The sequence below is a fragment of the Rhea pennata genome, chromosome 7, assembly GCF_028389875.1.
Source record: "Rhea pennata isolate bPtePen1 chromosome 7, bPtePen1.pri, whole genome shotgun sequence".
Lineage (NCBI taxonomy): Eukaryota > Metazoa > Chordata > Aves > Rheiformes > Rheidae > Rhea > Rhea pennata.
This window is the reverse complement of record NC_084669.1, coordinates 13,094,194-13,119,873: the sequence shown is the minus strand read 5'-3', so window position 1 is coordinate 13,119,873 and position 25,680 is coordinate 13,094,194. Positions and strand designations below refer to the sequence as shown.

At 41.0% G+C, this 25,680-nt stretch overlaps 1 protein-coding gene across 1 annotated transcript in view; it reads left to right on the top strand.

The window, feature by feature from the left end:
- The window catches only part of LOC134142590 (VPS10 domain-containing receptor SorCS3-like), a 304,720-nt gene that overhangs the window by 199,681 nt on the left and 79,359 nt on the right, over nucleotides 1–25,680 (top strand). Inside the window, exons 6-7 of the mRNA XM_062579860.1 lie at nucleotides 11,850–11,914; nucleotides 19,174–19,292. Of these exons, the coding sequence (XP_062435844.1) occupies nucleotides 11,850–11,914; nucleotides 19,174–19,292 (184 nt within the window). The remainder of the gene's footprint in view (nucleotides 1–11,849; nucleotides 11,915–19,173; nucleotides 19,293–25,680) is intronic.

Sequence of the window (25,680 nt, the reverse complement as noted above, 5' to 3'; positions counted from 1 at the left end):
TGTGATAGCAGGCTCAGAGTCCATCTATCACCATCAGCCGTGCGATAGCAGTCAAAACTACCCCTTTCAAAATGAGGTGTAATATGTTCTCAGAGGGCAATATTGTAGTAGGTTGCACTGGAGGAACTTTCCTTTCTAAACTCTTTTTTGTTTTGAAAGATGCCATGTCTTAGAGAAGTAGAGGGTTACCCCCTCTCCACTAAGGTGACTCTAGATGTCCTTAAATACTATCTGATTTTTAGGATTTGTACTTTTGTTGTGACTTTAGTACAATTTGTTTTGTTAGCCATATTTACGACTTGTGGCTAGTATTGCTTTCTTCAGAGAAGGAAAAGTAAGGGTTGAAATATTTAGTTTTAAATTTGCTGCCTCCCACTAAATGTCACAATACAGTACTGTAGTTAGGGCTTGCAGCCATCGAAAAGCCTTACGCTTCAGTCTCTTATCTGTCAGGTGTCTTTATGTCTGAAGAGCCCGTCTCTTCTCTTTGTTTTACCCCGATTCCTAATTGCGGATCACTTTATAATCTCCCCGCCGTTTTGGGACTGCATGTCTGAGACTGGAGGACACCAGGTAGACCCACCGTGCAAGGCAGGACTCGGGAAGAATATATTGAATGTTTCTCCTGGTGAAGACTGATCCCTGGACTTGCTCCCAGTGCCATAAGATAGCGTGCGGTACAGGGCTCCATTTCCTTCTAATGCAAGAGAGCACCACAGAAGATATATGAGAGCTTCATGGCCATGTTTCCCAGGCCAGCATTGGAAGCCTAAATGTTGTAATGCTGGGCAGACCTACAGGCTGCTTGGGTTGACTTCACGCTGCCCTTCCCTAATGCACACGAATTCAAGTACAAATTAATTCTAGCCTGTCAGTTACAGTCCCAGAGTAATCCTTTGTGATACTTTGTAGCAAGCAATGATGAAAGCTAGCCCTCTAATTAATACATTGAATAACGCATCTCCCTGAGGCATATGGGAATATTCCATACTGTCAGAACTTGGCAAAGCAAACCAAAAGCTAGGCTGCTGGGCTGACAGTAGCATCAAATTTTGTTGTCTCTGGCTAGTGAGATGTATTCTCATACTTTTTAGCATGTGACTTAGCTTCGATTTTGGCCTTTGCTTCTGTGCCCCACTGATCTCTGTTTTTGGTGAAATAGGATAATTTTCATGTGAGACAAATCTTGCTTTCAGATGACTGTCAGAGAAACATTTGGGAATTCTTTTGAAAATTACTACTGTTTAGAGAAGTTTAGGAATGATCATGCTATGATTGTGGAGATATTTTTCAGTCACTTCATTCAGAGGCAGAACATCTGCCAACCTCAGAGGGTAGAGCAGCTTTCCTGGACCCCTGCCTTCCCTCTGCCCAAGACCGCATCCCAGAGGCCCACTTAGGTTTCAGAAGTCATGCCTGGAAGCATTCTTGCATTGGAGAAAGATGCAAGCTAATAGACAATCCCTCCCCAGTAAGTGTATCAATACTATCAGGGCTGTTTTTGCTTGAAACTAGAATTGCAGTCACACCTCAAAGCTTTTCAGGTAGATTTTCCCTGGAAGAATTAGGAAGGAACAAGATAAATACCAGTGTGCAGTGGCGTGCAGTTCATTTCTTCAGACTGACTTTGCCTCTGAACCTCCAGAAGTTTGCCTGCTATTAAGCAGAACAAAAGCAGTTGTTTTATTTAACAGAAGGAGCTGAACCCATGCTGTGCGGAAAGAACAGCCTCTTATCATGGCAAAACAGACAAGATGTTTCCGCATTCATTTAAATGTAAGCCATTTGTGTCGCTCAATAACATCCATTAAAGATAAGGAGGTCCCTCTTTATGCCTTCTGCCTGGTGAAAATTAACAAAGTCACTTAAAACGACGATTCATCAGCAGTTATATGAGGCAGAATTCATTCTCAGCAAGAGAAGACATTGAAACTCCCATCCTTTCCTTCACTGGCGTTCCCCTGAGCCTCCTCTGTAGCCTGAGATGAGTTTAATTCTGCTATTGTTAAGCATAGTGAGCGTGAAGCTACATAAGGAGGTAAGAGAGGGAAGGAGTATTATTAGCTGCACTACAGTTTCTTTTAAATAATGTTGATTCAGTAACTTGTCTCTTGCTGATCATATACAGAACAAGGATGAGAAGCCAGTGAGTGAGGTTGTTGTACGTGCACGTTTGTAGCAAGCTGATTGGAGTAGGAGATAGCAGGTTATCATAGCTCTGTAATTATCTCACAGATAATTGTCCTCCGTTGGGTAGAAGACAATAAAAGTGGTATGTAGACGTATTTCCATGTTTAGAGAAGTGTTAGAAGTTGTGTGGCAGAACCTGAGGGAGAAAGATACTGACCTATGACTGTCAGCAAGGACTGAGGAAATAATAAATAATACCAGCACAGACTTCAGAACTGATTGCGGTAGATCTGAGTTTTCTCCCACAGGAAAAAAAATTGCTTTTTATTTGAAAAAAAAAATAAAGAAAAACAAACCAAGCCCCCGCCAGGTATTTGGCTGAAGGGTACAGGAAGATTTTTAGTTTATGCTCACAGTATTTTTAGTTTTCAGGTTTTGATTGAAAATCTTTGAAGGAACGAGACATGTTCCATTATAATATTGATTTTAGGGCCAATCCATAATAGTGACTCCCTAAAGCCATTTCTGGATCTGCTGTAGTTTCTCCAGAATTCTTTTTTTTCTTTATACAGATCATTAGATTTGAACAGTGTATTGACATTTCAGAATTTTCCTTGAGGCTAGAAAACAGCAGAGAATTACTTTTCATTTGCTCTTGTACTTTTCTTTCCTTTTATTGCTCATCTATAACGACATATTAAGAACTCAAGAAAGAGAAGCTCTTGATTGACCTACAGCTTGCCCATACATCTTACTTTTTGGCTTGTGGGCAGCAAAAGCTCCTGCTGTAGTGTTCTAACATGATTTTTCTGGCTTCAGTAGGATGATGCTTTGGGGACAGGAACACTTTGGGACTCTGCCGTTGTGAGAAGCTGGGAGCATATCTAGCACTCAGACCCCTGGGCACCCTTATCTCCTTATTGCTGGAACATCCATCTAGCTTGAAGCTAAAGGACCCACAGAAGCTCTGTTGTATCTTTAGTCTCTCCTACTACAGTTTCATTTTTCCACCTGCAAATGGCTGTGGCTGTTTAATCGTCTCCTCTCCGTGTTATTTGAGGATACTTCTCTTGTTTTGAGTGTAAACCCATCTTGTCATGTGACACATGGTGATGTGCAGTGCTCTTGTCACGATTCCTTTTACCCATTGCAGCCACACAGACTTGCCATTTCTACAGACAGACTCTGTGTCTGTCTGCTGCCAGAATCCTTTTTGTATCCTGCCTCTTTGTCTTTTCCTCTTGTGGATGTTGGGACAAATGACTGTGTTGCTCTCAGTGGCTGAGTGTTTTTTTTTTTTGGGGGGGGGGGGAGGAGGAGGAGGAGGATAAGAAGACACACTGATGCGTTTATATTTGCTGATCCAGAGCAGAGTAGTTTATTCTTCTTCTTTCTCTTCTCCTCCTTTCCCCCTTTCTTCCCCTTTTTTCTCTCTCTGACTTTTTCTGACTGATGGTTACAAGTCAAAGAACAAAATAAGCCATTTCTTCTCTTCAAATTAGCATCTGAAATGCAAAGAAACAATCATCAGAAAAGATTTGTGACAGAAATCTAGCTTTTCATATTGCCTTTCTCCAAAATGCATAAATTGAACTGCAAATTAATTTCCAGAATGTTAGATGTTATCCCAGGGTGATTCTTTGCAATATTCTGCAACAGGGAATGTGGAGACTCATCCTTCCTTAATTAATACAATGCACAATGCCCATAGGCATATGGGGCTGATCAGCATATCCTATACATTCTGTCTGTGCCAAGTTTCATGCTGGCATCCTCTCTTTGGACAATTTAAGTTTTATTTTTATTCCTCTACTGCTGCATTCATTTATTAAATGATGCTCTCATTCTGAAGCTTTTCAGAGGCACTGTATTCTGCCTTGGACTCTGTTAATAGCTGAATCACTGAGCCTTAGCATTTCAGGCATGTCATATTTGCAATCAGAAGTTGTTCATACAAATGAGGGGAATTAAATACACAATGAACTGAGAATCCTTATTCTGGTGCAAAACGTCCGAACAGATCATGTTTAAGATGCTTTTGCTTAGAGAAAAACTCTGAGGAACAGTACGAATCTTCTAAATACTCCCTTCCATGGAGAGAAACAAAAATTTGAGTGGGATCAGCAGACTCAGTTGATGGTTTCTTTGAGCATGTGCTTTGGTTTTTCTGAGCTGGTCGGAAACAGGGCTGATTCATGTTTCCTGAAAAAACAAAGCAATCATATATAGTAGTTCTCCATCTACGTGAGTCTCAAAGGGGGTTAGCCAAGCACTAGGCAAACATTAATTAAATGGACTTCACAATACAGTAGGCGCTAAACTCATTTTAAACCAAATGCAGGGAGAGAGCGAAAAGTCACTTGATACGTCAGTGATTGGTCTGGGAACAGAACCAAGAACTCTGTGCTTGAGTTTCACAGATCTGTGCAGAGCAAGACTGATTAGAAAATGTCATTTTCCTTACTTTTTTTTCCAAAAAGATGTAAACAAAACCAAACACCTCTTTGCCTTCCACTTTACGAAAAATATTCTACTCATGAATTTTCAGTTAGAAAGCAAAGATTTTTGATAAAGTAGAATGAAATATTCTACTGAAGGTTTTTTTCATTTTTTCTCAGTATTTTGGAGTGGATTTTGATGACAAAAATGGCTTTTGTGCGTCTTGGGTTTCTTCTTCCACTCATTTTTTCTTTTCCTTTCCCATTGCAAAAAAAGAGGGATGGCAGAGGAAAGAAGAAGGATTAGAAAAAGACAAAGCCTGAAAATGGGCCACTTTTTAATATGCTTGAAAAAGTATTTTTGTTATTTTTTCCTTGAAGTACTTGCAGTTTAGAATATGGGAAAAAAAAACCCTCAAATAAATAAAAAAATCCTACAAGAAAGATTTTTTCTTTCAGAAGACAAAACAGAATCAAACCCTTCCATTGAAAAGCATTTCAAACTTGTCCACCACCACCAGCCTGCAGATGTTTAATCCCAAGTAAATCGCCTCTCTGCTCTCTGGAAATGCCTCGCTCTGGTGTTAGATGCACAAGGGACGAAGGGCTGTCAGTGGATCATATGCTGAAGCTTTGAAGCAGCACGGAAATAACCCAAAGCAACAGCCTGCTAACTGGCTGTGCTGGTGTTTCCTTGTGCCACCAAATCCTGATCCCAGTGCTGCTAGGACTTGGCAAGAAAAGACTTTTAAAACACTTAGGAGACACCTCCAGGGCAGTTTGTACATACCCTGGCTCTGCTGCTCTGCCACGAATCAGGAGCGGCAGCGGACTGTGTGGGAGCAGCTTGTTCAGGTCAGCAGGTAGCAGCAGTGACGGTGCCTGGGAGCACCACGAGTTCTGGCTTCACGTAGCGGCCAGCTCTGTTCCCTGAGCAAATCCCTGTCCCTGTGAGATGCTCTGTGCAGGGCCATGGGGGAATGAAGATGCCGTCTCCAGGATGGGTGCTGCTGGCCTTTGCAAGCCCTGTCCGGGCTGTGAGTCAGAGTCTTTGCTCTTCTCCTGCTCGCTCGATTTTTGTGTTTATTTCACAAAAATTGAGTTATGTTTTGGGGATTCTAAGTATACATCAGGGAAGAAGTGCTCAAGAACTTTAAGACTTTATAAATCGTTGACAGAATTAGGCACAGAAATATTTGTACTTTCTTAGTTTTTGGTAATAACATAAGGGAAAAAGAAAAATGCAAATCAATGAAACTTTGTTCTGTTGATGAGTATCTTTTAAAGGTATTTTCAGGTTAACTGGCATTTCTTTCACTTTGCTGTTGATTTCTGTGGTATGGAGGATCACCTTCTTTTAGGTGCTGAGAAGAGGGAAAAAGTGGTTCTGTGAGCAGCAGAACCTGCCATCTTGTGTGGATTCCCTGGTGTTCAGTAACATGGTTGAGCCAAATGTCAGGCTTTTTCTCAATGAAAAGTTTAGCTTGGATGTCTTACTTTTCCTGGCCTGCTCTGTCCTTGAATTTGGTACCTCTGAGGCTTTTCATCCACTGTCAGTTTTGATGGAAATTGGCTTAGACATTCAACAGGTATTGGGGAAGGGGTGAAGGCAGGCAGATGCGTGTACATACATGTGAACACAGGCACAGAGGATGTCAACACACAGGCTTTGTTTCCTTTGAGATACCAGGCTGAACATCTCTTTAAGATTCCTTGGGATCTTTTAAAGAAGTATCAACTCTGCTGAGAAGAAATTAGTTGAGAATAAACACTTAGTGAATTTTGGCCTTATGTTGCAAACTAATTCTCACTACAATTACTTCTGCCAATGTCCAGAATTGTAGCATCATAGAAATTAGCACTAGAAAGCATAGAAATCTCCAGGGAACTGCCTAAGACATACAGTATTTTCCTGCCAGCTTTTTTTCTCAGCTTCATTTGAAATATGCTGTGGGCAGAGGTTTTTTCCATAGCTCTTCAGAGACAGTATTACATCCAGCCCTGTCCAGCAGTGTCTCCCCGTGATCAGCCACAGAGAATGATACTGTATTTATGTCTTTAATAAAGGCATTCTTCCCCCCTCCAACAGTTTCAACATTCATATTTGTTCTTAACTGTGATAGTTCATGGCTTGCTGTCAGCCTGGGATATGTGTAGCTTGAGTGCACACTAGCTGTTACATGTGCACAGCTGATCTCTGATAGAGCTAGGTTTAGACTTGGCTGTAGTAAATAGAAGGTGAACATACCCAATTGCTTTTACCATCTGAAGATGCTTGCAGTTGTTTATACCCAGGCAAGCAGGTACTGTATCAGAAGGCTGTCACTGTCTATCAGCTGAGCACAGAATTAAATATCAACCAGGAGAGAGGTGGAGAAGGTAACCTGGTGTATTGAAAAGGTGTACATAATTCCACAGTGGGGCTATGTGAAAAGGTCTTCATCAGTTAAGCAGAAATTACCTGGGTCAGTTTTTCCTCCCACCTGCCAGTATATCCATGCCTTTTCTGTGGTTTGGATAAATTAGATGCATACACTGCTGTCCTGGTAGCGTACAGAAATACCTAAGCGTTTATTCACTTCTGGGCAGGATACAATTAAAATTGCAGCAGACTAATTGGCAACATACACTAATTTGATTGCAGTTGCCTACAGCAAGAGGATGTGTTTTTCCCCCTTTACATATTATTATACAATAAACGTGCCTTGTTCTTTCCTATTTCCAATCCTTATCTACCACACAACATCCTGCTAAGCAGTCTCCATCCATTTCCTCTGTCTCTTTACAACAGCAGTGACAATTGCCTTCAGTCTGACATCTCAACCTGCAACAATGAGTTTCCAAGTCAGCATCAGTCTCAATCCCTTTTGAAAGCTTTATTTTTGTTTTGAAAACCAGAGCTGCTGCTGGATGCCATCTTGACATGTCAAAAACCAGGCACACCACTGGCAAAATGCTCAGTTTGCCAGCAAATGCCAAACTAAGTTTGAAAGCCTGAGCCCCTGTGACCTGATTTTTGACCTTGATGTGAATCCATGACACAAATACTGCTTATGTCCAATGACACCCCTCATTCATCCCTAAGCTAATGGTGCCAGGGAGATGGAGGAATACAGCATCTCTTGTTCTCCATTGATGGTCTAAGGAGCAAGGGTCTGGCAGATCTCAACAGCAAGCAGTCTGAATTGCTCAGCATTCTTGATCTAAGATGCTAGAATGTCTAAATCTCAATACTGTCTTTCATCATTAAGCGCCTGATGCCTGGAAAATAGGTAGGAAAAAAAATGCAGAAATGGTGCACTCCAGAGGAAGATGGTGGAACTGGTAGAGATGATAAGCAGGCATATCCTGTAGAGCAAGTAACCCAAACTGAGAATCTGTGTACTTTTTTTCCCTTCTTTGCATAAGCTTTTATTTATTGTTTAGAACTATATAGTACCTTGTATAGAAATGCTTTAGGAATAGCTAATTAGTAGTGTGGATGCAGGATGCTGTGTTTTCCTTGACATTCTCACTCTCCATCCCCCCCAGGTCAGGGATGAAATGTTAGCAGAACAATTTAGTACACATGCATCCATGCAGAGTGCTCTGCCCTGAAGAGCGAGATACGGATCCTGCGTGGACTCCAGTCTATTTCAGGAACACACAGTTCTGTCCTGAAAAGAAGGGAGGAAATACCTTGCAAAAACCAAGAGCTACCATGAGAACAGAAAAAGAAAAGCAGCAGAAGCTGGGGAAAATAACTACTGCTCCCTTCCTAAAGGGGTTTGGAGCTGGTATGAATTTGTAATTGGCCACTAATCCTGCACCAGCTGCCATCCTAGCTGCAGGCTCCCCATTTCAAAAACTGCCTTTGCAGCAGTCAAGGAACATGTCAGCAGGAAAAACTGACCTTTCCTGTCACTTCTGGCTGCATTCTCTTTTCTCTCAGCATTTTCACATCCAAGTGCTGATAAATGAATGAGGGCAATGGAGGACGCTGATTTAGGATGGATTGTCACAGTATAAGTGCCTCTTTCCCCCCAGGGCTATCCAGTACAACACACACGGGTGCATTTTGTGAACCTCGGCTTGGTTTTTGCTCTCTCTCCTGGAGTTTGTGCATGTATAAAATAGAGAGCTGAGCTGTACCTAGAGTCTGAGGTGAAAATGGTTTTCAAGCTGAGCTCAGGCTTCTGAGTGTTGTTAATTATTATTTTTTTTTTTTTGCAAGCCTCTGAAATGCAAGTGTTAGCCAGAGAGTAATGAAACCCTTTACTAGCCAGCCCACTTTGTAGGTTTACTTGGTTGTACCAAACAAACTGTGGAAGGAATGAGCTACAGGGTGCTCACATCTCTCCTCATCATATTTTACTAGCTTCAATAGTTTAGAGCTATGTATCCTCCAAATGAACTTCAGGGAGAAAACGTGTGGATAAGGAGAGAAAATGTAAGGCTCTGAAGGTATCTTCTATACTACTTTTATTGCCAGACCTGAGAGGTTGCTGTAGTAAGTCATTAAGACCAGAGAGATTACTAGATGGCATAAAGGAACAGCTTTACACTCTGTGTGTGTGTGTTTGTGGGTGTGCTCCAAGACCTACACTTGTATCTTGCTCTTTCTGTTGTCTGACACTCTTTGTGTTGTTTGCTCAAAACTTTTCCAGACAAATGATCAGAGACCTTTTCCTGAAAATACCCAAATTCAGAAGACAGAAGCATTGTAAAGCAAAGCTGCTTGCATTGCCAGTGGGAACATATGTGAGGGGAGGCATAAAGAAACAGCATTGACTGGGGATTTGTTTTGCAAGCAGAGTCTTTGATACAAGAGAAGGCCTTGGTTTGGGAGAAGGAAGGATTACTGATGCAGTACTTTATAGGCTTGTTATCTGACTGCAGATAAGAAGAACTTTTCTTGCTTCTGGAGGTTACTTTGTGAGCTTTTCCACTTGAAGTGTGGCATTCAGCAAGCAGCGAAGTACTAGGGGGATGCTGTGTGCTGGTCCTTTTGTTGCTGTTTTTATGAAAAGAACCATCAAACTTGTCAAAACTAATTAAATAAACAAGTAGATGGAAAGGAAATTCAAGCTAGACTGGCATGTTTTAGAAGACTCTTGTTATCCCCTGGTACTTACGTAATAGGCATTACAAGTGGAGTTGCTCTATGCAAACACATAGTGGTAATAAGTATGTTAATTTTTATTCAGAATTACTTAGATTCTACTAATTTCAACTCCTTTAAAGCGAATAGTGCAGTAGCAGGCCTAATACTGATTTTTCTTTATTTCTGGGCTGAAAGTGTTATTCCCAGTGGGTTTGTCTGTTTGGCTCTATTTAAAAGGATCGTGTCTAGCTTTCAGAGGAGGTCTGGAGAGCACAGCATCAAGGGTGAAGGTTGGATTTAAGGAGAAAGCTTGCTGGGAAAGGTCTGTGGGGCAGATCCCTGATGGGCCTACACCCTGTATCTAAGAGTGCTCAAATTACCTGTCCCATTGATGAAGGTGTGATGAATTGATACTTTGCTAAGGACATTCCTCTCTGTCCCTGTTGACATGTTATAGGCTAGAGTCATGATTGCTAAAGAGCTAAGATCATACTATTTATGGCTTATTATAAGAAAAAGGTGGAAAAAAATTTTCTGAGGTTTGGAAAAATGTGTGCCCTATCTGGGAGAGACTGGGAAATAATGTTACTGTACCCTATAATGGTTTTCACTGGCATTTTGAGGAAGTTCTTGCTTCTCCTGCTGTCACCTTAGCTCTGTCTAGGTCTTCAGAACATTAGAGCCTGGTTAATGACATGGTCACAGGGATTTGGACTGGTCCTGGGACCCTTGCTGATACTGAACATTGCTTTCTTCTTTATGGGATCACACTGAAAACGATGGTGGCAGTTAAGGAACAGACTATTTCTCACTGAGAGTAGAATGATGAAAGCTTTGCCTGTGCAGCTTTGTTTTTGTTTTGGGGGATTTTTTTTTTTTTTGGCCACAATTCACAATGTGTTCTGAATGGACTTGCTATCGATGTGGTGCTCCCGTTAACAAGCAGTGCCAATTTCAGTTTACCTCCACACTGGGTTGTAATGTAGTTGTTTTGGCACTTCCAGCCAAAAAACGTCTGGTCTCAGCTGAACTCTAGCACATACGTGTGTTTGTTGTTACATCAATCACTATGGGTTTTTTTGTGAGCTCCACAAAACTATCAGAGCATCTGTATTTTGTTTGTTCTTTTTTCTTTTTCTTTTTCTTTTTTCTTTTTTCTTTTTTCTTTTTTTTTTTTTTGAAATGTTTTAGCTGTGGTTGCCCCAAGGATTAAAGCAGCAAAGGATTGTGATAAAAGTGTTTCAGAACATTAGGGAATTGTGAACGTTGGCTGGCTCAGAGGGAATCTATTATTTACAATCTACTGTATCAAATTCAGCTTCCACCAAATTAGAAACTGATTTTTGTCGTTGTCCCTTTTTAATCTAACCCCTTGGTTAACTTGGGAGAAGCAGCTCCATAAATCACATGGACATCTATGGATTTTTTTTCCCCTGCCAGACATTGCTAGGACTAAGTGTTCATCTCCCAGTGATACTTATCAGCCAGCACACTAATAATAACAATTCTGTTCTAGGGTTGATTTTCCCTCTGCTAGGAGGAAAACTATCTTTGTAACGTGTCCTGCAAAACATTTTCAGAAAATAAAATAACAGTACACATGACTTAAAGTGCTTGGGTTTCCACCAGTGGGATTAGGGAGACTCATCATGCCCTGTTACATGATCTCCACAGCCATGGAGTGAACAATGAATACTTCCTGGCATTTTTTATCAGCACTTCACTGTAAAAATGAGTATCATCATTCTTATTTTGAAGATGGGGAAACTGAGGTACACAGTAGCAAGACTGCCCAATAAACCAGGGACAGATCAAGCAACTCAGTCTCTTACCTCATTATTCAGCCACATTAAAACCATTTTAAAATTGCTGAACTAATCTGTAAGCATCTGGCTACTGTGCTCTCTTCTTTCCTGCGGCATTAAAATAGATATCTGGTTTTACTGGATTTTATTTGTAGAAAAGGGACAGACAAGTTCACTCACAATTGCCTGGAAAGGTATCTTAAAGGCCCCCAAGATTGAGCTGAGTGTAGAAACACAGAAAAGACAGCAAGGTGGGTAGGAGCTAGGGACCTACATCCCAACTGTCACAAGGTGGACTGGCAAACTGGTTTACTTTCCTCACCCTCTTTCCATCTTCATATGATTGCAGCCTTTTATCTCACTGTCTGCCTTCTCTGTCTTTCTCTTCCCCAGGTCGGTGACGGGTTTGGATAAAGAACCTGACCTTGTGCACATGGAAGCCCGGACAGCTGATGGACGTGAGTGTCTGCAGCCAACACTTATAAAGTGGGCACTGATTGAAGAACGGAGTGAGGGATGAAATTCACTTGGCTCATTTTGTCTTCTCATTTATATTTTAATTGATAGGAAAGATGTGGGTCATGGGGGGGGGGTTGATGTGAGGCACATTCTTAGATTGTGGAGGGAATTTGGAGGCTTCAGCGCTTGTGTCTGTGGAGAGCCTTGGCAGCAGCACAAGTTATTGGGTTAAGGAGCCATCTATTCTTTTCCCTATTTAGCTGCTTCAGTATCACCTATTGTACATGAGTCAGAGAGCTGGGTTACCAGCACTGTGCTGGACAGTTTCTATGCATTTGCAGAGGGGTTCAAAACAGCTAGGTTGTACCTGGGAATCTAGCAGACTGTATGACAAATCACTGACTGTCAGACTTCTCCTTTGACCAGAATGTCCTCATGCCCTGGCTACCCTTTGACACATGCTGAAGGGGTTTTCAAGGTTTACTTAGGATGTATGAATAGCTGCTCTGCACCTAGACATTGCAAGCCTATAAAAGATGCCCATATTTAAGTAAGAAATAGGAAAAAAAAGTCTCTTAACCTCTCATTGAAATGCATCTAGCCACATTTGAAGTAGAATGGAGCACTGAACCTGCAAGGAAGAAGAAATTATGTGTTAGAAGTAAGCTGAGGGTTTTTTCCACCACTTTCTCAAAAATGTTTTGTGTTTCATAGGAATCCCAGCATGGTAATGCATCTACTTCTGGGTGGAGCCTGGCAGCTGCTTCACTCTAGCTTTGTGATACACCAAAATGGGACATATGTCCCTCTTACGCTATAGCGATAGTGTAAGAAAGCAGCACAGAAAACATCCCTGTGGGGTGGTGACAGAGGCTGTAGAGGATTTCTGATGGAAAAAGGCCTTAGTTTTGCTGTTTGCAGATTTAGTTTTAGTTTTAGTCAAATGCTGCATGGGCCAGATGCTGTGTGAACAAACTCCTGTCTATCAGGGTAACTCCTCTAAGACTGTGCATCTTCTAAAATCGCTCACTGACTTTCCATTGCTATTTAGTGATGGCAGCTGAACAAATAACCAGGCAATAAAAGCTCAGGAGTGACAGCTGTTCGTTGAGTATGGGGAAAAAGCAAAACAGACCAGCAGGTGGGTGGGCAAAGTAGGGAGGCTTCTTCAGTGCCTTTGCTGCTGCATGTGCTGTTGTAGAGATGTTGAGAAATGTGGCTAAAAGCAAGTAAACAAGCAAGTAAGCAAACAAACTGCTGATTGAGTCTGCTTGCAAACTGGGTTTAAACTTGCTCGCCTAGCTATTTCAATACTGGATATGTCAAAGATGTAGATACTTCATTTGAAAGATGTCCCCTCTGTTCATAGACAGCTTTCTTCGTGCAGGTCTTGTTTGCTTGAGGGGTTGGTGTCTGTTCTTGTTTTAATGTATAAATTCAGCATTTTGAAATTGGCTGTTGATGATATTGAGGGTTCCTCTGCAAGCCAGGCTTAAAAAGCAGCATCAGCAAAACAGGCGCACTGCAAGCTGTGGTCTCAGCAGGCTGCAGGCGTAGGCAAGACCTGGTGGGCTGTGCTTGGCCTGCTAGGGTGTCCCTCTGCAGCAAAATGCCTCTTCTCCCAGCCAAGCCTAGCACAAGAGGACCATATTGCTCCAATTACAGTTTTTAGGACTTTAAACAATACTAGTTTATGTTGTTAAAAAACAGACTGCCTCAGAGCTGTAGCGTGATTTTTGCTGTCTCTCTCTTCCTCTTCTCGTGTGAAATGGTACAGCTCGGTGTACTCAGGAAAGGAAGGCTGAACTTCTTTCTCCTAGTTGACTCTATAGCCAAAATGGTCCTTTGTGCTCTTAGTGAAACAGCTTAATATCTGCTGGAAAATGGGAAACTTATACCTGCAGTTACGTCCTCCTGATCTGAAGGTTTCTGATAGAAGTTTTCATCAGCATTGGGCAGAAGAAGGGGGAGGGCTTTTTTAATGTCTCTGAGGTCAATCTGGTCACTTAGTTAATGCTTATTGGGATAAATTTTTAAGCATCTTCAGTGCTCATCTCATTTCAGGGACTAGAATCCTTGTCTTCCATGTACCTGGCCACTTTAGGAGGGTATGACTCTTAAAGAGGGTATTTCTCTTTCTCTGTTTCCCTTCATGGCACACATGCAAAACGTAAGAGTAAGTTTTTTTTTTCTTTTTTTCTTTTCTAATTTCTTATTGGAGTCAATAACTGATCTAATGCTGATTCAGGCATTGGAGCTTAAAATATGTTCTGTGGCTGCGAACAGGTGATGGGACCTGCTAGAGTCTCATTCATCCATAAATGAGTCAGGCCTCTCAAGAAGCTAAGGCAGATGGGAGATGGAAATTTTGTTCGTCCCTCCACTATATGTCCTTCTGCAAGACATCTTGCCTCCTGTCTCTTTCAGGTGTTGTCTGTCTGGTCTTTAAAAAATACTGAGATACATCTGCCCCCATGTCTAATCTCCCCAAATATTTACACGACACTGCAAATTCCAGTGTCTCACTGATCTCAAGCCTTTGCTGTCTTTTATGGCAGATGAAGTTTTCACATTTTTTTGACATCTTGGCAGAGCTATTGTAGCTGGATAATAATGCAGGGTTGTATTTGTAAATTATAAAAACATATAGCAGCCTTGGGCACTGTACTTTCTGCCTGGGTATAATGACAACAGCAAGGGCAGGGCTAAATGTAAGAAGGTTATTACAAATACACTGGCACAAGTTTCCGTCCGCATATCTGGAAAAGATATATTAAACTTTCTGGTGTTCAGTGAGATAATGTTCTCCCCACTCACAAATATGATGCAATAAACAGTATTTTAATTAAAGGGGAAAGATTTTTAAAAAACCCAGAAAGATAAAACAGGGTTATGGTTAACTAATTCCCAGGGAATAATTTACTATCCAGTCTATGTTTCTAGACCCTCTTGCCTCTGTGGGGAAAAGTGGCTAGGCCCCTTGGTTGTTTTCCCTCTCCTATGGTAACTTTCTTTGGCAGTTTATGATTTTAAGTCTTACTGGGCACTGAGTCCTGATTTAAGCTGAGCCAATCTACCAGCCAATCCTCTATCAGCTGTGCTTTTCTGTGTTAGCCATGTCGTACCTGCTTTCCCTGGCTTGTTAACACGACCAGGGAGGAGCAAGCCCTACTAGGAGTCCTTGCTGTCTCGTATCTCCTATAAGTTGCAGTAACATGCTGTACAGGACTGACTTTTCTAGCCTTCAGTGTAGTGACAGGTTCAAATGTTTCAGCATCTTTCTTCAGAGACTCACATCTCCGGGCATTGCCCACTGGAGAGACCTCTTCTTCCCTGAAAAGCTTATTAGTCGTGATTGCTGGGCAAAGAAGGGACATCATAGCTTGGCTCTTTTCACCAGGTTAAACCTGCAAATTACAGGAAATAGCTTCAATTTTATCATCTCTAAAAAAGGGTATAAATACACTCCAAATTCTCAGTATGGGAGACCATGCTAATTAACAATGGGGAGGTGTTTTGAGCTCCTTAAATGGAACATAGATATGCCTCAGGGGAAGACAGTCCCTTAATGCTAGAGTGAGATAAATTGGTGGGAAGGATTAGTGTGGAGGTATGGATGCTGGTATTCGAGCTGTAGCAAACCTTCAAGGTGCTAGATGTCCACATTGCCTCATTCACAAATGGGCTGAGGAGGCGGCTGGATGGTAGGTTGTGGACTATTGCAAAAGCAGTTCTTGATGCCATGTAGGAAACAGGGAGCTTTTCTCAAGGTTTTTGCAGTGGAAAATAAAAAATGAAAAAAAAAAAAAAAAAAAGAAAAAACGGGACTCTAAATCTGATACTGTCTGAGTCAACATGTAAACTTGAAAACAGTCCACAGCTCAAAGCCAACGTTTCTTATGACATGCTTTGCTCAGTGAGTGTTAAACAAGCCTTTAAAGGTTTAGCTTTTTAGCTTGTGCACATGCCACCTGCCCATCTGGGCAGCTAAGTCTTTTCCTTGTGGCTGTGCAAAACACAGCTAAAAAGTGAACATGTCAGAGAAGGAGGGAATAATGACTTTGAAGGTAGGATTCTTCCATCTCTTTTAATTGACATTTTTGTTGAGGGGCCCAGTGCTGTCTATACAGGGATAGTTGTGCTCTGACTGGGACGACAGCTCTTGAAGGGACTATACATTTCAAGAAGTGTGAGCAGAGACATGGACTTGTTTCTTGATTCCTGTCACACACATGAGTGAAGTGGATGCGGGGCTGATAATGCAAGGACAGTTCATTATTTTCTTTACAGAAGAAGCCAAGACATCCAGGACCTTTAATGTCAGAAGGGAGATGCTGACTAGTTTTGGAAGGTAGCTAGTCTGATCCTCTGGGATTATTGTTTTGGACTTCATTTCTTTGACTTCCCTTCAGTTTCTGTCCTTGACATTTTTGCATCTGGATTTCCCTAGTTTGGACATGTTCTGATCAGAACTGTTGTTTTGGACCTTGCTCTAGTCTGAACTTCTTGCGTTGTGAAATATCCACTTTGTTACAGTGCGTGGTGTCATTTTTTTCTTGCTCTAAGGTTACTAATTGTTATACCGTGTCATTTTTAGCATGATTTTTTAATATACATCTAAGCATTTTTTTTTTTACTTTCTGTGGGACATGATGAAAGATGAAATTAAACTCATTTTTGTGTCAAAGGCAGACAGCTTTGAAGATGCCTTTTTTATTGGCTTTACAACATACAGCTTAAAAAAGAAAATAAAATATATAAAAATAAATAAACAAGAAGCTAAATAGAAAGTAGATAGTGAGCTAACCTTACTTCATCACCAGCAGCTTTCCGTGAATATTAATTAGGTGCCTTTCTTTAAGTATATTTGATTGCTGGTGTAACACACTCAAAATGACACATTTCCCAGTAGGCAAGAAGCTAGTTGTCATGTCAACACTTATGGTTTATTTTCATTTATTTCATTTATTTTTATCCTTTCTCCTGTTCTGTCACTCACCAGTAGCAAATTATCCCCTGTTTGGAGGGATAAGAATATCCAGACGACTGTGTGGGAGAACATACCGGAGGGAATGAGCTTCTAAAAATATGACTCCTGACCTCTCCTCCTCACTCTACCTAATTTTAGTGCTATCTCAAAGCACCAAGTCAAGGCTGCTGAGCTATCTGGGTACAATAGCAATATTTAAGACCTTCTTGTTTTCTGAGAGGTTGTTTTTTATCCACTGCAATGATGTCTTGGATTCTAGGTGCAAGAGGTAAATAACGACTTTGAACCACATCTGTATGTGTCAACTGATGAAGAGCCTTAACTGCTCCCAGATGAGAATCTGACCTCTCTACTGCTGCTGGTATTTTATGCTGGGAGAAAGCACAGCTCCACTGATTCTCTAGTTATTTGACACTGTCTCTAGGACAGATACATTTCACTGTACATCATATACTTTAATTACATTCAGATACTCTGAACTTGCACTGGTGATAGCTTCTGCTGCTTAAGCATCGTCAGTGGGACTACATTTTCACTGCAGCCCCAGATCTGTGCAAATACAGACCAGCGCTGTAGCCTTTATTAACTTGGAATTCCCAATGCCTTAAGACACAGCCAGGTCTGCAGCCTTTAAACACGGACTTTCAGTCATGCTTCTGGACAGGAAATTTTGCTAGTTGAAACTTTGGTTGTAGTAGTTTGGGACTTTTTTTTTTGGTTTGCCAATACCCTTGTTGTTGTTATTGTTGGTATCAATGCCTCTGACCTGCGTTCTTTCTGAATTCCTAGAGTCTGTTGGTGAGGGTGAGCTATGGAAGCAGTAACTGTCAAAGTTTGTGAATCTTGACATTGAACCTGAGGAGGTAATTAGCTGAGTGTGAGAGGCTATCAGTTATGCCTCCCCAGTGCTTTCCACTGGAACACATTTTGCTGTCTCTGTAAAGACATAGACTGAGGACAGTAGCAGGTTTTATGGGATGGAGAATCCTTTAAGAAGCTTTGCTAGGCTGGTTACTCCCCTTTTGAAGTTCCATTTTATCCTTTTGGGTCAGTTCATCAAGATCCTTATTAATGGGTGCAGTCATGTGAAGTAAAATCACGGAATCAGTTCACCTTGACCCTTTTAAACTCTATATTCTTTCTTAATGGCCTATCCTCATCCTTTGTAGAAAAATCCACAAGTATTTGAAGCTAAGAAGCCTGTAAAAGTACCAAAGTGTAAAAGATATAATCCTTTTATCACTGTAGCCTTCATCTCAGTTGTGTTTTCATTTTCTCCCTAATTTGCAGTTTTCTGAAGGGCAGCTCAAAGGCAGAGATGGCATATTTAGATTACATACATCCAGAGGTACAGTGCCATCATTGTTCTGTTTCGTGGCATCCTTTCATAGCCTGAGTGAATTAATACTTAATCCCAAGTAACTCCCGCTAACATGCTGGGGGTGAGCTTGTCTCTTCTTACCACTCTGGGTGCCTACACGTCTGCTTTGTGATACAGGCCCCTTATTGGTAGCATTTGATAGCCTTATGTCATCTTTGCACTATTCTTCCATTCTGTTCCTTCTCTCAAGCAACACCAGGGACTGGCAAGGCAGTGTGATGTTCTTCCCATCCACTCTCCAAACAGAAGCTGTTTATGCTTCTTCCAGTGTGCATAGTTGCTGTTGGGACTCTTTGGCTAGCCATGCTGTTTTCATGTCTACACCATTTTCATACCTTGTGTATGTTGCCTGTAATGGCTATAAATTTTGGGAAGCAATTTTAAGTTTCTGAGTAAAGTAAGTTGAACTTAATGGTGCTGATATTGGTTTTTTTTCTCCTTGTATGTTACTACCACAATTAAAACTAGTCATCAGGGATAGGGTATTTCGGGGGAGGAGGATGGGGAGAGACCCAGTAAGGTTACGGAATGGGTAAATTCTGCCTGGATAGATTTTGAAATCTTTGTCTGCTCCATATCATCTCATCAGTTTTATGATGCATTTATGATTTGTACCCTTCATTTATTATTTGAACTTAACTAGCCTGAGAGATATCTGCACAATGGGGAAAGGAATGGTGGCTGTGTAAGTGTGATGAATTCCTGAGTCAATCCAGTGAGCAGTTACAGCTTTAAAGGCTAGAGATGGATCATGCTATAGCATCTAGCCAGTTGAAGATGAGGTTAAAACTTCCAATTACAGACTGTCTTTCAAGCTGCTGATAACATTTTTAGACAACAGGCTCCTGTATGGGCATTTCTCATGTGTATCTATTCTACTGTTACAGACACCCACTATTTAACCTGTCGGATTCAGGAGTGCTCAGAAACCAAAAGGAGTGGGCCTTTTTCACGCTCCATTGACATCAGCTCACTTGTTGTTCAGGATGAATATATCTTCATCCAGGTATGTCAACCTGATATGAATGTGACATGAATTCTGGCTGAACAAGGTATCTGTTTCTGTACAAGAGGAGGCGTATTCTTATTCTTCTATACATGGGAACAGAAGCCGTGGGACCTGGGAGTCTATACCTGCCTGCTATAGGCTGCCTATGGAGTCTGAGACAAAGCAGTTCATCTTTCTGTGCCTCATTCTTCCCATAATCAATCTGTGTGTTTTGAAAATTCATTCATCAAATGGTCCTAAGGGTCCGACTTGCTGTTGTTGCAGCTACTTGAGAAATACAAGGAAGCTAGTGATGAGTTGAAGAGAACAGTGAAGAACAAAGTAGAGATGTGAGGGATCGTTTTAACAAATGTAAAGGTTTATGCTGATTTGACAGTTAAGCAAGGTTTGAAGGATTGAAGAAGTATTTGCAGTGGGAGGCAAAATAGCAGGAGATTGGAAAAAGATTTTGCAGGGCAACTTCAAAGCGGAAAATAGTTGTAAATTTGTCAGCTAGTTTATGATGTTTTGGTAGATGAGGAGAGAGTGACAGAAATTCAAGGAGAAGCTACTTGTTTTGGAGGTTTTTATGAAAAACATAGGCTGGATGGAACAAGGTCATCTCTCCTTATTTCATATCTGTGGGGATGTGAGAATGAATAATATGTTATGAAAGAGTACTTCCTAAAAATGTGCCATTCAGGTGAAGACTAGGATTCAGGCTGCCATGATTCCAGGCTGTGGAAAGCGCCGAAGTCACAGAGATTATAGAAGATGATGATATTTGCTGATTGTGGCCAATGCTGACGAGCGGAATAAGATGAGACAGGGCTTGGATCCAAGCAGTACAGAAAAGAAATATGCGTCCCTTTTTTTGAGCAAGGCTGGGTTGAGCTAAGCTTCTATTTTCTGTCTTGAAAGTGCTGCTCATAAAAATGGGGGTTTAAGTGGGAAGGCTGATAACTGCTGGGATTTGGCAGAAAGCTGGATCCATATGATCTGGGAGGACAGTGAAACTGCATGCACTTGTGTAGCATTGACAGTCGACTTACTGTGCAAGCAGGTGAGTCAGCTGCTTTGGAGAGAAGGCTGATCTCTATTGGAGCCAGAGCTCCCCTCATTCCTCTGTGGAACTCAGCCCACTGCCACTTCCTTTGGTATCACGGAGCGACCTGCTGCTAAAATATATTGAGAATGTAGCTTTTGCAACTTAATAAGTCACAATGTGACTAGAGGCAATGGTTTTCAGACGGTAAATGTGCCACTCTCCAAGGAGTATTTGAGAGACTCAGTTTTAATCTGGTGGTTTATGTCTGTGGCTGAGGGCATTATAGAGCATCCCAGTTCTGTACGGCTAGCACAAGGCCTCACAGAGATTTCTCATTCCACAGCTCTCACCTGTGTTAAAACAAGGCCATTCTATTTAGAAACTTGGGCTTGCAGTGAGGACATCTGCCTGGTGTGAGCATTCCTCTGCTCAAATTAGCAGGGAGTAGAAATAATGCTTCAGGCTTAATCTAATAGCTGCTAATTGCTTCAAGTTAAAAAAAAATAAAGTGTGTATATATATATTTATCTATATATATATATATATTTAAATATATATGTGTGTGTGTGTGTGTGCGTATGTATGTGTGTATATATATATATATGGTAATACTTAAAGTGCCTTGAATATCTTTAGCACTGTTTTATTTCAGCTTAATGGTTGTTTCAAGTGAAAATTGTATACAGACACTTGTAAAAAATGTTGAGCACACACCCTGTAGAGTTCTGCTGATTTTGGCAGGAGACTTGCACTTTCACAGGCTGTCTATCACTTTTTCCTCTTTTTTGCATCATAATTGCAGGTTTTCTGGCCATCCAGCAGTCTGTTCTAACTGGCTCAAGAAGCTGCATGGATTGATTCCATGTAGTACTGAGGTAACATGCAAACACTTCAGATTCACATCACACACCTTTCTCAGCTGAAGCTGTATTAAATCCACCATGCCCAGTATACAGTTGGTAGGCTATGCAGAGTGTTTGCATGGTACATATGTAGGAGTACTGATACGTCCTGGATGTATTAGTCTTGCAACCCATGTGATATAGCTGGCTGCTAGGGGATTCATCAGCTTCACAGTGTATGCAATGTCTCATGCATATAATTCTGTCTGGATAATTACAGGCAGAAATATGGGAGTCAGCTCTTTTGAATTTCAAATGTTGGGCAGAGATGAATAAATAAATAACAAATTAAATGTTAAGAACACAGTGAGGTTTAATAGCTGCATAAAGGGATGAGTGCATGAGTTCAGATCTGTATATACTGAAACAAATCAGAAGCAATGTAGAGGAGCGGAGAGAGGAACACATTTCATTTAACTCTTGTCATGAAAACATTAGGCTTTTAGTCTAAACCAGTAGTCTGTGTTCCCCTAAAGTGAGTGGAGAGATCAAAACTTTCAGGGGCAATTCATCTTACATTAAACACCTGTTGTAAGATGATATGGATGTCTCTCTGAATGTGCCTTTCTCGTTAACGTTAAAAGGAACCTAAGTATAGCTTACAAAAGACTCCTAACTTTTTTGACAGTTAGAATTAGGTGAAATTAATCCCAGCCACAGATCTCAATGTTTTAGTTTATCTGTATGCAGTTATTTACTAGTAAATAAATACCTATTCTAATCAAGTTGATAAACAGACCTGTAGTGTCAGATCCTTGGGAAGCATTAACCTGTATAACTCTGTGCATGCAAAGCAGATATGCTATTATGGTGTATAACATATAGGGGAAAGACGAATATGGAAAATGTTATAGTGCTATTGTAAATCAATGATTCCTTATCATGTGGAGTGCTGTTGTGCAGCACTTCTGAAAGGATGTAGCAGTATTACAGTACAAAGAAAGGAAATGAGAATGATCCTGTGCTGGGAAGAAACCGTCCTACGAAGGTTAAAAAGACGGGGACTGGCTACCAGGCAAAGACGACAAATAACATAGCACATGATGAAAAATGTAAAAAGTAATGAAGAAGGAAGGAAGAAATAGTTAATGAGGGAGCATAGGAAGAATTCCTGTGAAAAAAACGGTAGATATCAGCCAGAACTTATTGATTGACTTTCCTTTTGATTGATCAATACTCATTTGAGGATGCCTAGCACAGCCTTATTTAAGACTGGTAATTCTGCATAAATTAATACATTAAGAAAAAATCCTGCCCTCTGTTACATGCATACAATTTAATTCAAATTAATAAGATTGCTGTGAGGTAGCCAGGAACCAGAATCAGCTCCTTCTTTCATGGTTAATGCTTAAAATTCATTCAGCTTGCAAAGCAGGTCATTTATTTGTGGGGAAACCTACAAACATTGTATTAAGTGTGAATCTATTTACTGTACCAAAAAGGAGCTAATTTCCTGAAGGCTTAGGAAATATTAGCTGCAGCTATTAAGTTCGGTGTCCTTTGTGTTCAGTGATAGAGCCATGTAACAGTGGAGCCAGTGCTATCTTGTTAACTGTAATATACCTTTATCTATAGGTGTCTTTGACTGCTTGCTGCTGAAATAGTGTGACTTGTTAAACTCAGGCACAGAGATAGCCTGCGACTGTCTGTAAGGTTTAATTGCCTGACAATTACCTGAACTACTTTATTTTTCTTAGGTGCAGAGCTTACATTATAAGACCCATGAGTCAGGGATAGTCATTTGCTTTGTATGTGTACCAAATCCACTGAGATTTTGGAGAATTTCTACCTTTAAAATAAATCATGGTGATTGTTTGAGGGAAAATATTTTTCAGGCAAGCCATGACTTTTTTCACCATCAGTATTCTAATAATTGTTCAGGTTGCTGAAAGGGGTTTAAAATGCAACATGCTTTAATGAAAATGGTGATGATTTTTCAGGGAATTCTGTTTTTGAGTAAGAAAGCATTGTTTGGGGAAAAAAACTTTTTTTTTCTGTAAGTAAACAAACAAAATTAATGCAGCGTGGTTTAGTAGTTACTAAACAGGAGAGCAGGAATGTTTGTGTAGCTTTCTTTGGCAGCAAATGAGAAAGTTCCACTGAAAATGGAAGAAATCATCAGCAAATATCATCATGTATCGCAAGGAGTAAGGCCAGATGGGGGCCCCAAAAGTCTCAGAATAGTATTGTTTATTTGTGGTGGCCTGAAAACTCCTAACAGGGGTATGAAAATGGCACTGTGTTCACTGGAAATCATCTTTGATCTAAGATCGCAGTTTCTGCACAAAGCAATGTTCTTGTGGACAGATCTACAATGGGCAGAGGGAGCTAATTATTGCAAAGGTAAAGTATTTCTAATCATAGTTTGCAAGTTATCTCAGGTGAAGTAGCTCTGTGGTTCTGCTGGATGCCTAGAGTCCTATGTTCATTGAACCTGGCCACTAGCAGAAACTGAGAATGTTTTCAACTCACTAGTGCAGGCCTATGTAAGAACTGTATTTTCCCAGGGATCCCTTGGTATCAGGAGTGGGATAGCAATAATGATGAAATTCTTCAGGATGTATGACATAGCGATTGCTGGTAATACTGCTGTTATAGCACTGGTGGCCTAAGGGTGCCAGTGAGACAAAGTTTACAGGGAGAGGTAATATCTTTTATAAGATTTGACAGAGTTGGAAAAGAAGCAGAGATGCTTTTGGGTACACTCGTAAGAACCTAAGGGACTTGAGGAAGGATTAGCTACCTGAAATTGTCCTTTCTTTTTTTTCTGCAACTATAAATGTAACTCTCATAAAATATGTTTCCTCTCACAACAAATCTTGTTGTATTTTCCTTGATGCGCTGTAGAGCCTTCAGTGTGTATCTTTCCTCCCAGTAGTCCTACCAGTGTAGCTCAGCATTAGGTTAACACTACTTCCATTCCTCCCTGAAGTTTCTGTCTCTGTTGGTGCTTGGAGACCCTCAAGGCAACTTTAGCCTTTTTAGTTTGAACTGGCTGTAAGTCAGTGCAGACATCTGTGGACGAATGAGTGATATGTATCTTGATTATATTTTATGTCTTGTTTTTCCCTGAGAATGGTACAGACTCTGCTGTCCCAACAGATTGCAACTGGAGCCAGTCTGAAATGTTGCTCAGACTTTCAGCACTTTGCAGAGCAGTAACAAAGGGACTGGGTATGGCAAAGTCCTCTGAGTTTTAGAAGAAGCTGATACCTGGTTTGAATTTGGGGGTGATACTTATTTTCTCTAGAAGGCCAAAGAAGTGCGTTGGGAGATGAACATCCTGATTTGTCTTTGGGGCTAAAGGTTGGGGCTTTTGCCTCATGAGAACAAGGAGCAACACCTGCTCAATTTGAAAAAGGATAGCTATTTGCTTCAGACTCTGCTCCATTTCCGCTTTAAATGAGAAGTTCCTTGCTCCATTAACCAAAGAGGGACATGCTGAGAGGCAGTACATTATCACTTTCCAAGGCTTTTAGAGAACAGGGGCATAGGCGCCTTTTTCCACTCCCGTAGTATGATTTATCCAGGTGCTTAACTGCAGGTTGAAATTCATGTGAGGGTCTTGTGTGCATGCTCCTCAAGTGCCCAAGTATTGTTATATTAATCTCCATCATTGTCTCTTACCTGGCCTCTCCTGCCATTTCCCTTAATATCTTGGCAACTTTCTGTGGCATTTAATTTGTTACTCAGTCTCCTGGAAATCTTGGGAATTGTGCAGCCATCTCTTGACTCCAGATTCCCACAGATCAGGTTGTTCTGAGACATGCAACGGTCCCATGCCCAGAAAGCTAAGTGCTCTAGTGGTTGCCCTTTTTCCTGAGGATGATGTAATGAGGCACGAGTGTGAGGGGGACAGGGAAGAGGGAATCTGGCTGTGGTTAATATTCTCCTGAATGAGATGGAGTCTATGACAGGAATAGCTTACACATGCAGGAGTGTGGCAACAGGTGAGGGTCTTACAGATCACAGGAAGTCCACGTGAAAAGCGAGAATATTCAAGTTAAAATACTTTAAGCTAATGCTCATCTCTGATCAGTCATGCATCTGGCTCTTTTTCACCTTCTGAAGTAGTTTTACGCATAGGAGAGTTTTGCTTACTTGGAAGGGGTTGTATAGAAAGGCTGTGTCTCAGGCTTCTCAGCAGTATGAGTGAGAACAAGCTAACCCAAAATTTCCCTAGATGATATTGTGTGGTACAGCAAAGTGTGACTCTCACAATACAGATCTGAATAATTCCTCTGGCTCAGAGAAGGAAACATTTCTGCCAAAAGCTGTTGAACCAATTCAGTCTTCTCTATCAGAACATCTCCTTAGAACATATGCACATGTCAGCATTCACCCGCAACCGTTGATAGTGTCTTATAGCACCTATGTATAATACCGCCTTTTTTGGATGCCTGGTATTTTATCATCAGAATGTGTCCAAATCTCTCAGCTGAAGTGGTTTGATGGA